The sequence below is a fragment of the Pezoporus flaviventris genome, unplaced genomic scaffold, assembly GCF_033815535.1.
Source record: "Pezoporus flaviventris isolate CSIRO_AGI_PZ_B2104156 unplaced genomic scaffold, CSIRO_AGI_Pfla_v1 ptg000569l, whole genome shotgun sequence".
NCBI lineage: Eukaryota > Metazoa > Chordata > Aves > Psittaciformes > Psittacidae > Pezoporus > Pezoporus flaviventris.
Genome location: NW_026893116.1, coordinates 276,633 through 288,193, shown reverse-complemented (window position 1 = coordinate 288,193; position 11,561 = coordinate 276,633). Strand labels below are relative to the sequence as shown.

The following is an 11,561-nucleotide window of genomic DNA, read 5'->3' as shown; positions in this document are numbered from 1 at the left end:
GTCTCCGGAGCGGAAGAAACGGCGGAACGGAAAGGAACGGGCGGCCGGGGCTGAGGCGGGGGCGAGACCGGCACCGGCACCGAGACCGGCACCGAGACCCGCCGGGGCGGGGACCGAGCCGCATCCCGGCGGCCGCCGCCGCAGCATCATCGCATCGCATCGCATCGCCGGTGAGTGCGGGGCCTGGGCCGGGGCCGGCGGGGGGGAAATCGGGCCGGGGAACAGGACCGACACCGCCACACCCGGACCCGCCTCCCCCCGCCCCATCGCGCCCCCAGACCCATCGCCCATCAGGCTCCGTCCCGGCTCCATCCCTGCTCCATCCCCGGCTCCATCCCTGCTCCATCCCCGGCTCCATCCCTGCTCCATCCCTGGCTCCATCCCGGTTCCATCCCCCTCTCCATCCCGGTTCAATCTTCGGATTCATCCCAGTTCCGTCCCCGGCTCCATCCCGCCTCCATCCCTGGCTCCATCCCGGGCCCCTCCTGCACCTCCGGTCCTGGTCCCCGCCTGACGACCCCCGGGCTGGGCTCCGGAGCGGGTGCGCAGCCCCGGGCCGGGTCTCTCCGAGGCACCGGGGCCGCCGCAGGCCAAACCCCTCCCCTTTCCCCCGCCATCCGGTGCCCGGGACCCACGCCCGGGCTGACCCCCCCCGGGCTGCCGGGGTCGGGCACCGCGGTCCCGGCCCCCTTTGCACGCCGCTTCGCAGCCCGTCTGCGCTCACTCGGGGCCATGGCGGTGGCATCGCACCCCCGATCCTACCCCCCACACCCCCCCCCAGCAATGAGGAGGGGGCTTGGCGCGGTTCCGGGGCTGGAGCTCGGTCCTCACAGACCCCCAGAGTGCGGCTGTGTTGAGGACACGGTGCCGATCCCCCTAATGCCACCTGGGTGCCAACCACCCGCTGCCCGGCACAACCAGCGCCCATCACCGTTGCCTCCACCCCCCCCCCCCTTTCAGCATCCCGGGGAGCTGCAGCCCCGTTTCCTCTCTCGTTCAAGGTATTTGTAGGCCTCGAGAAGGGAGCGACCGCTGGGACCGTGCAGGGAGCATCATCGCAGCCAGCGCGGTGCCGCGGGGACCGTCGCCGTTGCCCCTGGAGCCTCATGACGGAGCCGCCGCGCTCCGCTGCCCCTCTCCCTGCTCCCCGCTGACGCCTGGGACACGCGTGGCCGCGCCGCAGCCCTGCCCAGCCCGCACCGCTTCGCCCCGCACCCGGGGCCCGCTGCCAGGCACGAGTCACGGTGGGACACGGCGAGGGAGGGGGGAAACTGAGGCACGGGACCGGGCCAGGCTGTGGGTGCAGAGCTGCTGCCGGGCCCTGTGGGTAGGGAGGAAGGGAGGGGGTCCCGTCCCCAGCCAGCCCCCAAGCAGGGGTCTGGGTAGCCACGGACCCTACTCATGGGGTCTTGCATTGAGGGGTCCCCAAGGGCTTGGGGAAGCTCCTCTTGGCTGCCTCAGTTTCCCCAAGGGGGTGATGATGGTGCCCTCCCTGGGGTCCACTTCGGTGTGGATTTAAGGCCCTCACAAGAGGGCACGGAGCCGGTGTCTCTGTTTCCTTGCCCCACTGGAGGCTCTGACTGCCCAGCACCGGCTGTAGGGCAATGGGGGGGAGGTCTGTGTCCCCCTCTCCTGGGGCAGAGCAGGGCCGGGCTGTCCCCCCTTCCCCCCCATCACCCTGCGGATGTCACCTCCCTCGCCCGCCTTTCTGCTATGAATTATTTGTGTGGTGACGGCTGAGCCGGCGAGGCCGCGCCTGAGCAGCAGCAACCGCGGTGCCCATGGGGTGCCCATCAGCACAGGGGTCCGGTGCTGGGGCTCGCACTCATGGCGCCCATATCCCCCATCAAACACCCAAGGAGCCACAGCGGAGCCGGTGGCAGATGCTTTGCAGAGCCTCAAGCACCCCGGGACACATCCTGCAGGGTCTCATCCCCCCCCCCTCGGGCACCATCCAGGATCCTCGGCCAGGGACGCATGGGCAGGATCGGGTCCCCAGTTCCAGCTCTGGAGCTGTGGGGGGAGGCTGGCGGGGCCTCCCGGTATATAGGGCACAGCAGAGGCTGCTGCCGCCGAGGCGTGGGAGCACGGGAAGCAGCTCGCGTGCGGGGCGCGGGGCGGGAGGAGCCGGCTCCCGGTGCTATTCCTGGTGCTTGCTCCCAGGGGGATGCGGGAAAGTCACCACGTCCCCCCCCGGTGCCAGGCTGGGGGTGCTCCCTGCTGCCCCGGCTCCCGCTTTTCCTGATGCTTCCTCCTGCAGGGGATGCCGGGATACAGCCCCCCCCGCTCCTTGTCCCATCCCCAAGGGATGCTGCGGGCTTGGAGCCGGTGCTGGTGGCGGCTTCCAGGCCCAACCTTTCTCCATCCCCCTTGGCCGATGGGAGAGGTTGAGCTCCTTGGGAGCCCCGCTCCATAGAACCATGGAATGGTTTGGGTTGGAAGGGACCTTAAAGCTCATCCAGGTCCAGGCAGGGACCCCTTCCACTGGAGCAGCTTGCTCCAAGCCCCTGTGTCCTTGAACACTGCCAGGGATGGGGCAGCCACAGCTTCTCTGGGCACCCTGTGCCAGCGCCTCAGCACCCTCACAGGGAAGAGCTTCCTCCTTATATCCAACCGGAGCCATCGGCAGGACCCGGCTGGGCTCGAGCATCCGGAGTCCCCACAGCCCAGCCTTTCTCTGGGGGCTTTGTGCTGCTCCCATCCATACCCACCCCTGCCATGGGGTCACCAGCAGCCATCTCTCTGTCCACCCATCCCACCCCAGGCAGGACATGGACTCCATGTTCGAGGACGACATCAGCATCCTGACGCAGGACGCGCTGGGGCAGGACGAGGACTGGCTCGACAGCCCCAACACCGACCTCTCGGGCGAGATGTGCTCAGCCTCCCACTTCGCCCTCATCACCGCCTACGACGACATCAAGAACCGGCTGACGGGGCTGGAGAGGGAGAACTCCACGCTCAAGCGCGGGCTCAAGATGTACGAGGTCAAGGTGAGGGGCACGGGGGGCTCAGGGTGGGCTGGGGACCGGGGGGTCCCCGCTGACGCCCTGCCCCATGGCTGCAGTACCCGCTGATCGGGGAGTTCGGTGAGGAACACATCTTCTCCCTCTACGAGGCCAAGGAGACGTCGCTGCTCAAGAGCGAGAAGGCGTCGCTGCAGCAGCAGCTCAACCAGTTTCAGCACGAGGTGAATGGGGCTGGGGGACAAAGGGGGGGGTCCCCGAGCTGCCCCCCAACCCATGGCTTCCCCTCTTTCCGCAGCTGCAGAAGAGCAAAGAGCGTGAGGAGCAGCTGGAGGAGATGATCCAGGCCTATGAGAAGCTGTGCGTGGAGAAGGCTGACCTGGAGACGGAGCTGGGAGAGATGGTGTGTGCTGCTGGGACACATCCGTGTCCCCTCCCCATGGCACCGGCTGGGCAGATCCCATAGGGATGCTGGTGGTGCCACCAGCAGGGCTCGGTGGGGTGCAGGGCTGGGGGGGCTGTGGTTGCTCACCCCCATTATGGCCACATTGGGGGTTTAGTGATGCACTTTGCTTGGGTTTATTCATGTCCCTGCCAAGGGATGCTCCCAGCCCCACTGTGGTGCCCCTGTTGTGGGCATCCCCAGCATCCCGCATCCCATCCAGCACCAGGGGGGCTGGCCACATCCTAGGGACACGCCACCCACCAGCTCCATGGGGACCCTGAGCTCTGGGTCTGCCATGGTGTGGGGACAGGATGGCCCCTGGGATGGGTGCAGTGCTGGGGGGGGGGGTTTCATCCCTCTCCCCCTCCCCATGCAGCGGGCGCTGGTGGACACTCACCTGAGCCGCATCCGGAGCCTGGAGCAGCAGCTACGGCAGCGCGACGGCAGCACCTTCCCGGGGCTCAGCACCCCGATACCGGGACAGGAGGTGCCTTTCATCACCCTGCACCCCAACCCCAGCCTGACCCATGGTGAGACACCCCCCTACATACACCCGGGACCCCCCGAGCCCCCCGCCAGGGCTCCGTGCCCGTGCTGAGCAATGCCCTGCCCGCAGTGCTGGAGCGTGCCGGGGGCTGGCAGAGCCGGGGGCTGGAAGCTGAGCTGGAAGCAGCGCGCCAGGAGACCCAACGGGCCCAGCACCGTGAGGAGCATCTCAAGGCCGAGTGCGAGCGGCTGCAGGCGGAGCTGAAGCACCTGCAGGACACGAGGGAGCAGGTTCGGAGCAGGGACCGGTCGTGTGGGACCAACCCCCGGCCCTATGGATGTGGGTCCGGGTGCCAACGGGATGTCTGCTCTCCCCCCAGGACCAGTCAGAGCGGGACATGGCCTGGGTGAAGAAGGTGGGCGACGACCAGTAAGTATTGGGGTGAGAGCTGGGATGCAATGGGGGGGGGGTCCCCACCTCGGCAGGGAGGGTTTGGTGGCATTTAGGACTCTGCTTTACACCCAGCGTGTCCCGGAGGGGACAGGACCCCTGGGGGCTTCCCCATATTGAAGTGTTGCGGGGGAAGGGGGGGGATCCAGCACCCCAAAAGCACCCTCTGCACCTCGGGAGTTTGGGGTTGAACTGAGTGGCACCGGCTCGGTGCCTGTGCTGCTGCCTCCAGAGGGCACTGATGGCTTGCGGCTGCCGCAGAGCAGCCGTCACCGCACAGCACCGCGCCGTGCCACCCGTGCCATGCATCCATGGCTGCAGGACACCGCACCAGGAGCATGCCCGGGCTCCTCGGAGCCACCGTCCCCTGCACCAATCCCTGCTGGCATGCTCCTTTTTGCGCTGGTACCCGGGTGCGGAGCCATGGTGGTGCTGGGCATCCTTCCTCTCTGGTCCTCATGCCGCATCCTGGTCCCCTCCTCGCTGCATCCATGAGCTCCTGGAGCTCCATCGGGGCAAACCCCGGTGCTGGGACAGGGACTGAACACCTCGGAACGGGGGGTTTGGGTAAAGATATCCCCAAACGCGGGGACGATTGATGTGGCAAGGCTGAACCAGGGCTGTTGCCCATGGCTGGACCCCGTAACTCTCCCCAGCAGCTCCGGTTCGGGGACATTCCCTGACAGCAGCCGCCCATAACGTGTGCACCGAGGCGGCGTTCCCGTTATCCCGCTATGGGCTGGGATGCAGGAGCGGGACTTCACACCCTGGCTGTGGACACATCCAAGCTGACGCGCGGGGCCGGGGCTGGGTGTTTTGGGGTCTGTGCAGGGGGTGTCCCGTCCCCCCCCTCCTTTTTCCCTACATGTCGGATGCCGTCGCCGTTTCTTGTCTTCCCCCGGGGCTCAGGGCGCTGCGGGCACCGACGCATCCGCGCTGCAGCCCCGTCTGTGCCGCACACCCCACGGGTGTCCCCCGTTCCCCCTCTGCTCGTTTCTCCCCTTCATTCACTTTCTTTCCCAGCCGGGACCGCTGGGCTCTCCCACACTCCCTCATCCCATGCTCCCCATCCCACCCCATCGGCAGCCCCCACCAGCAGCTAAAACTCCCAACGCGCCCCTTAACACCTCCCAAACCCACCTCGCTTTTCAGCCTCACTTCCCCACCTCAGTGTGGGGAAACTGAGGCACGGGGAGCCCCGTGCCCGGCACCCCTAAGCCGGGGGGCACCTTCCCTCCTCCCCGGGCACTGCCTTTCCCTCCGCAGCCTGGTGTTTTCTTGTAAATACGGCTCCTTTTTGTAACCCGCTCCTCCTCACCGCTTCTTTTTTGGGTGTGAAAAACGCTTTATCGGCGCTTTCCATCTCCGGGTGACTTTTCTGGGTGGCTTTTGCTGAATTACTCAGCGCGCCGAGCGGGGCGGGGGTCCCTCAGCCCCTCTTTTTGGGGTTGTTTTGGGTTTTTTTTTTCCATAGTTTTGCACTTTTTTTTTGGGGGGGTGTCTTTTTGAGGTGCTGCAGCAGCAGGGGATGCTTTGCAGGATGGAGCCCCAGGTTACTGATACCCAGGGGGATGCAGTGCTGAGTGCTGGGGGTGATGGGTGCAGGCGGGTCGGACCCTTACCCTCATCCCCGTTCCTGACACCGGTTTGGTGGGGTTTTATGGGGTTTAATGATGCTGGTGCTTTTGCCAAAGGTGCCATGGTGCTCAGCACCTCCTTTGCCAATGGTGCTGAGCTGAGACATCCCCATCCCCTGCTCCCCAACCCTAAAGGGGGGGGTGCCAAGCAGCTTCTAGGGTCATGCCAGGGCCCCCCCAGCTCCTTGGTAGCACCTACATCTGCCGTTCCTGCTTGTATTCCAGTCTTCCCCCACTTCTTATTTACCAGGCAGGACTCTCTTGAGGTCACCCCCAAGTTCTTCTCCCCCTTCCTGGTGCTTTGAGGGGGGGGGAGCACAATTGCACCCCAGTGCCCCGCTTATCCTCAGCCCCCCACTTTGGTGGTCCCAGCCATCTCTGGCTGGGTGATGGGGGGGGGAATGGACACGGCTGTGGTGCCATGGACCCCGGCGGTCCCATGGGATCCAGCCGTTCCCACCGGAGCAACGATGCTCGTTCCGGTGGCTCTTTTGTTCTCACGGCTTATCTGCACTTGCGTATCAAACCCGCAGTTTGCCTTGAAACAGCGCCTTTGGGGGGGGGGGGGGGGGACGGACGGACACGAATGACACCGAGACCCCCCCCAAGCTCCCCTCTGCTGGCTTTAAACCACCCAAAACCCCTCGTGGACCCCCTTGGCTGGGGGGGGGGGAGTTATGGGACAGGTCCCTGCTTTCGGAGGGTGAGGGGCTGGGGGGGTGCTCACACCAACACACCCCCCCCCCAGCATCTCTTACTCCTCCACCCCAGCACTGCGGTTTTGGTGCTTCCTCTCTGCGCCTCAGCAGGGAGGGGAGCTGGGGGGGGGACACAAACCCAACCGTGGGGCTGGGGGAGATGGGACCCCCCCCTGCTGTGGGGAGCAGCCACAGCCTCTGCAGCAGGGCCCTGGCTCAGAGCCCGGTGCCCACGATGGGCAGCAGGGGGGAAACTGAGGCACGAGAGGTGGGAGCAGGCAGAGGTGCTGGTTGGGGGGGGGGTCTGGGGTCAGTGGGGACCCGGCTCAGGACACAGCTCCCTCGTTCCCCTTTGCTTTTGGTTTTCTTCCTTTCTCTGGGTCTGTTTTCTCTTTCTTTTTTTTTTCTTTTTTTCTTCTATTTCTCTCCTTTTTTTTCTTCTTTTTCCTTTTCCTTTTTTCTTTTTTATAATTATTTTTCTTTTTTCTTCTTACTTTTTCCTTTTCCTTTATCTTTTTTTCATTATCTTTTTTCTTCTTTTTTGTCTCCATTTTTCTTTTTTTCTTCTTTTTTCTTCTTTCTCTTTTGCTTCTTTTCTTTTTCTTTTTTCTTTTCTATAACTATTTTTCTTCTTTCTTCTTATTTCTTTTTCTTTTTATCTTTTCAATTTATTTTCTTTTTTCTCCTTTTTTCTACATTTTTTTTCTTCTTTTTTCTGTTTTGCTCCTTTTTTTCTTTCTTTTTTCCCCTTATTTTCTGACTGATTTTATTTCCATTTCCTTTTTCTTCTTTCCCTTTTCTTCTTTTTCTAATTTTCTTTTTCTTCTTTTCTTTTTCCTCTTCCCCCCCCCCCCCCCAAAGTGCGATGCCGGGGGGGGGGGGGCAGGGGTAGACCTGTCAGCTGCTGTTACAAGCAGCATCTCCCGGGTCCGGGGGGTGTCACAACAGCTCAGTTCTCCCCTCGGTGCGGATGCTCTGAGCCCCCCCGGCCCGCGGGGCCTTCGCATCACCGCAGAGAACGCGGCTTTGAGAAGTGACACCCAACTTGGGGAAGGATTTAATGCCTCTGTCAGGGCCCCCGCAAGCGGCACGGGGAGGGGGGGGGGGGGGCCCGGCTCCCACGTCCCTCCGGTTGCACTCGATGCACGGCCACAGCTTTCCCCTTCTGAGGGACAAACCCGAACGCGGGTTCCGGGTGCCCCCCCCCACCACCACCACCACCATGGGGAGCCAGGGGCTGCTTCGCCCTCAGTGATGCTTCGTCCTCGCCGCAGGGTGAACCTGGCGCTGGCCTACACGGAGCTGACGGAGGAGCTGTGCCGCCTGCGGAACCTCAGCTCCCTGCAGAGCCAGATCCTCCGCGCCCTGCTGCAGGAGAAGAGCCTCAATGGTGGTAAGGGGGGGGGGACACACACTGGGGGCTGGACCCCATAGCCAGGCAGGGCTGGGGGGGGGGGGGCAAATAATGGGGAGACCATGCTGGATGCCCTTGTCATCAGGCTGGTGATGAGCTCTTGCATGCGTTCATCCTGGGGAGCAGCCCTCCCTGGACCATCCCTCCCCAAGAGCATCCATCTCCGAGACCATCCGAGCAACCTGGTCTTGTTGAACGTGTTCCTGGCTCATTGCAGGGGGGGGGGGTCGGATTTGATGAGCTTTGAAGGTCCCTTCCAACGCAAGCTATTTTATTAGCGTTGGATATTGGGAACAATTCCTTCCCCAAAGGGTGCTCAGGCATTGGAACAGGCTGCTCAGGGCAGGGCTGGAGTCACCGTCCCTGCAAGCGTTCACACACCGTGCAGACGAGGCCCTCAGTGCCATGGGTTAGTGGTGGCCTTGGCAGTGCTGGTTGGACTGGATGAGCTTAAAGGGCTTTTCCAACCTGGTTGATCCCATGATTCTATCCCTGGGACCATCCACCCCACGGAGCAGCCCTCCCGCCGGGGGTCCCCACGGCCACATCCCCTATCCATCCATCCCGAATGCACACGGGGGACATGGGACGCTTTCCTCGCCTCCATCCTGACCCGGGGCTGTTTTCTCTGCTCTCCCCCCCTCCCTGCAGGCCAGCGCCACTCCCCGCTATCCCAGTGCCATTCCCCAGCCCCACAGCGCCGCTCGCCCGCCCCGCAGTGCCCCTCGCCCGCCCCTCCGGGGCGCCCTCCCGCACCCCAGTGCCAATCCCCCGCACGGCGGCGGCGCTCGCCGGGTCCCCCCAGCCAGTCCCCGGCCCAGCAGCGCCGCTCGCCAGCCCCCGGCCCCTGCCAGTCCCCTGCTCAGCAGCGCCGGTCCCCGGTGCCCCCGTCCAGCCAATCCCCTGCCCAGCAGCGCCGGTCCCCGGTGCCGCCACCGTGCCCATCACCGGCTTCAGCATCACCGCACCGCCTGCCCGGAGACAGGATGGAGCTGGGCTACGCCAAACCCTCCAGCCGGCACATCAAGGCCGGCTTCCAGGGCCGCCGGAGCTACTCGGAGGTGAGCAACGTGGCTCTGTACCAGCAGAGCCGCTCGCTCTGGCTCCAGCCCGAAGCCTCGACGCTCCCCAAGCACCGACCCTATGGCGAGGTGTACTTGGGGGGTGCCGGGGCCCCCCTGAGCGCCCATGAGCCCTTCGAGGAGCACGTCCGCTTCGAGAAGCAGTCATCGGATGAGGAGGATTGGGCGCTCCCAAGCCCGCCCAGCCCCGAGGCCGGGGCCATTCGCTGCGCATCCTTCTGTGCCGGCTTCCCCAGCCCCGATGCCGACGCCGCGCACCGGACGGCTGCTGCCTACGCCCGGGCAGAGCACGCTCAGTCCTGGCCCTCCATTAACGTAAGTGGGGACCCCCAGCACCCCGGGATGAGGTGGTGGGGGCAAAGGAACCCCATTGATGTGCAGGCAGGGTGGTTGCTGCATGGAGCGCCTCGGTTTCCCTATTTCCGCACCCAGCAGCGGGTGTTGGAGAGGAGCTGGGGGGATATGGAAGCAGTGGCAGAAACCAACCATATCCTGGGCTGCATCTAAAGGAGCATAACCAGGGGGTCCAGGGAGGTGATCCTGCCCCCTCTGCTCTCGTGAGACCTCACTGTGTGCAGTTCTGGGGTCCTCAACATCAAGACTTGGAGCTGTTGGAGCAAGGCCAGAGGAGGCCATGAGGATGAGCAGGGGCTGGAGCAGCTCCCGTATGGAGCCAGGCTGAGAACATTGGGGTTGTTCAGCCTGGGGAAGAGAAGCTGCGTGGAGACCTCAGAGCAGCTTCCAGTGTCTGAAGTGGGCTACAAGGATGCTGGAGAGGGACTCTTCATTAGGGACTGCAGTGACAGGACAAGGGGTGATGGGTTCAAACTGAAACAGGGGAAGTTCAGGCTGGAGATAAGGAGGAAGTTCTTCCCTGTGAGGGTGCTGAGGCGCTGGCACAGGGTGCCCAGAGAAGCTGTGGCTGCCCCATCCCTGGCAGTGCTCAAGGCCAGGCTGGGCACAGGGGCTTGGAGCAAGCTGCTCCAGTGGAAGGGGTCCCTGCCTGTGGCAGGGGTTGGAGCTGGATGAGCTTTAAGCTCCCTTCCACCCCAACCCAGTCTAACCCCATGGGGAGCAGGCCGTGCTCAACACCTCGCTCTGCCCCACAGCTGCTGCTGGAGACGGTGGACTCGGAGGTGCGGAGCTGCCCGCTGTGCCAGCTCACCTTCCCCATCGGCTACCCAGACGATGCCCTGGTGAAGCACATCGACTCGCACCTCGAGAACAGCAAGATCTGAGCCTTCCCCCCCCAGCCCCTGCTCCCCGACCTTTGGATGCTGCATGAAAACACACGAGGAGCGACACGGCTCCCCAAATACCTCCAAGTCTTCAGTAGCTACACAAAGACTGAGACCCCCCAACCCCGGAGCCCACCCGCCCTCCATAAGGGGGGGCTCCTTTGCTCCCGCCTCGCCCCATCCCTGCATCCACGCCGGGTCCGGATGCTCGAGTCGGGGCAGCAGGATAACGCCATCCCGAGGGGACCCGACTGCATCCTTGGGTGTCATCTGCACCCTTGGGTGCTGCTGCTTGATCTCAGGGAGGATTCGAGGGGCCAGGTCCTGGATCTGGCCCCCAGGAAGCAGGTGAAGGGCTGTCCTTTCCCCGGGTCAAAGTTGGGTTTGGGGGGCACGAGGTGGGGGGCAGCTGCTTTTTCTTGGTCCCCCTCACCTCATCTCACTGGTTCAAGCATCTTTCCCATTAAAAGCCCCCCCTTCCTCCCCATTTCTCCCCACAATGATGCTGAGAATCAAGCCCCAAGGTGCAGCATGGACCCCCCCACCACCACTGCACTGGGCTCTGGGGGCTCTCCCTGACCGTGACACCCCCCAGTGTGGGGACCACGCACCCCCCACCCCACCAGCCCCCCCCGCTTTAGCCCAGGGGTGCTGCTGACCCTAAGTCCCCCCCACCCCGTCCCCCCTTATCCCCCCACGTTCAATCTACCTCAAAGCTGCCGGGTTTGGGGGGGTCCACAGCGCCATCCCCCCCAGCCGAGCTGCTCCACGCTGCATGTCCCCCCCTACCCATACCCTCCCCATGCACCACTGGGGTCTCGGCTGGGTGCAGCCCCCCTCCACTGCACCGGGACCCTTGGGGAAAGGGACCCACGTCCCCAGTGCCACCAACTCCAATAAACCCTTTCCAGTGCCCGAAATGCCGTGGAGGGGCTGAAGCTGTCTCCTCTCTTTGGGTCCCATGGGGCAGAATGGGGGGGCTGAGGTATGGGTGCCACTCAGCGATGGGGATAGGGTGGGGGACAGATGCCAGGATGGTGGCACTGGGGCTATTGGGCTTCACGCCTCCATCACCTGCTTGCATCAGCGTCATTAGGGCCGATGCTTCTCCTAAAGGTGCAAAGATGGGGGGCACCCCACAGGG

The 11,561-nt window shown here is 64.1% G+C and overlaps 1 protein-coding gene across 1 annotated transcript; it reads left to right on the top strand.

Moving 5' to 3' along the window:
- Nucleotides 1-11,340, top strand: TBKBP1 (TBK1 binding protein 1). The gene is made up of 11 exons (XM_061443910.1): nt 1-170; nt 1,002-1,232; nt 2,765-2,993; nt 3,068-3,190; nt 3,265-3,369; nt 3,788-3,941; nt 4,028-4,188; nt 4,278-4,327; nt 7,958-8,076; nt 8,749-9,494; nt 10,289-11,340. The coding sequence occupies exons 3-11, from the start codon at nt 2,772-2,774 to the stop codon at nt 10,415-10,417; spliced, it is 1,809 nt and encodes a 602-aa protein (XP_061299894.1). The 5' UTR covers nt 1-170; nt 1,002-1,232; nt 2,765-2,771; the 3' UTR covers nt 10,418-11,340.
- The last annotated feature ends 221 nt before the right edge of the window (nt 11,341-11,561 follow it).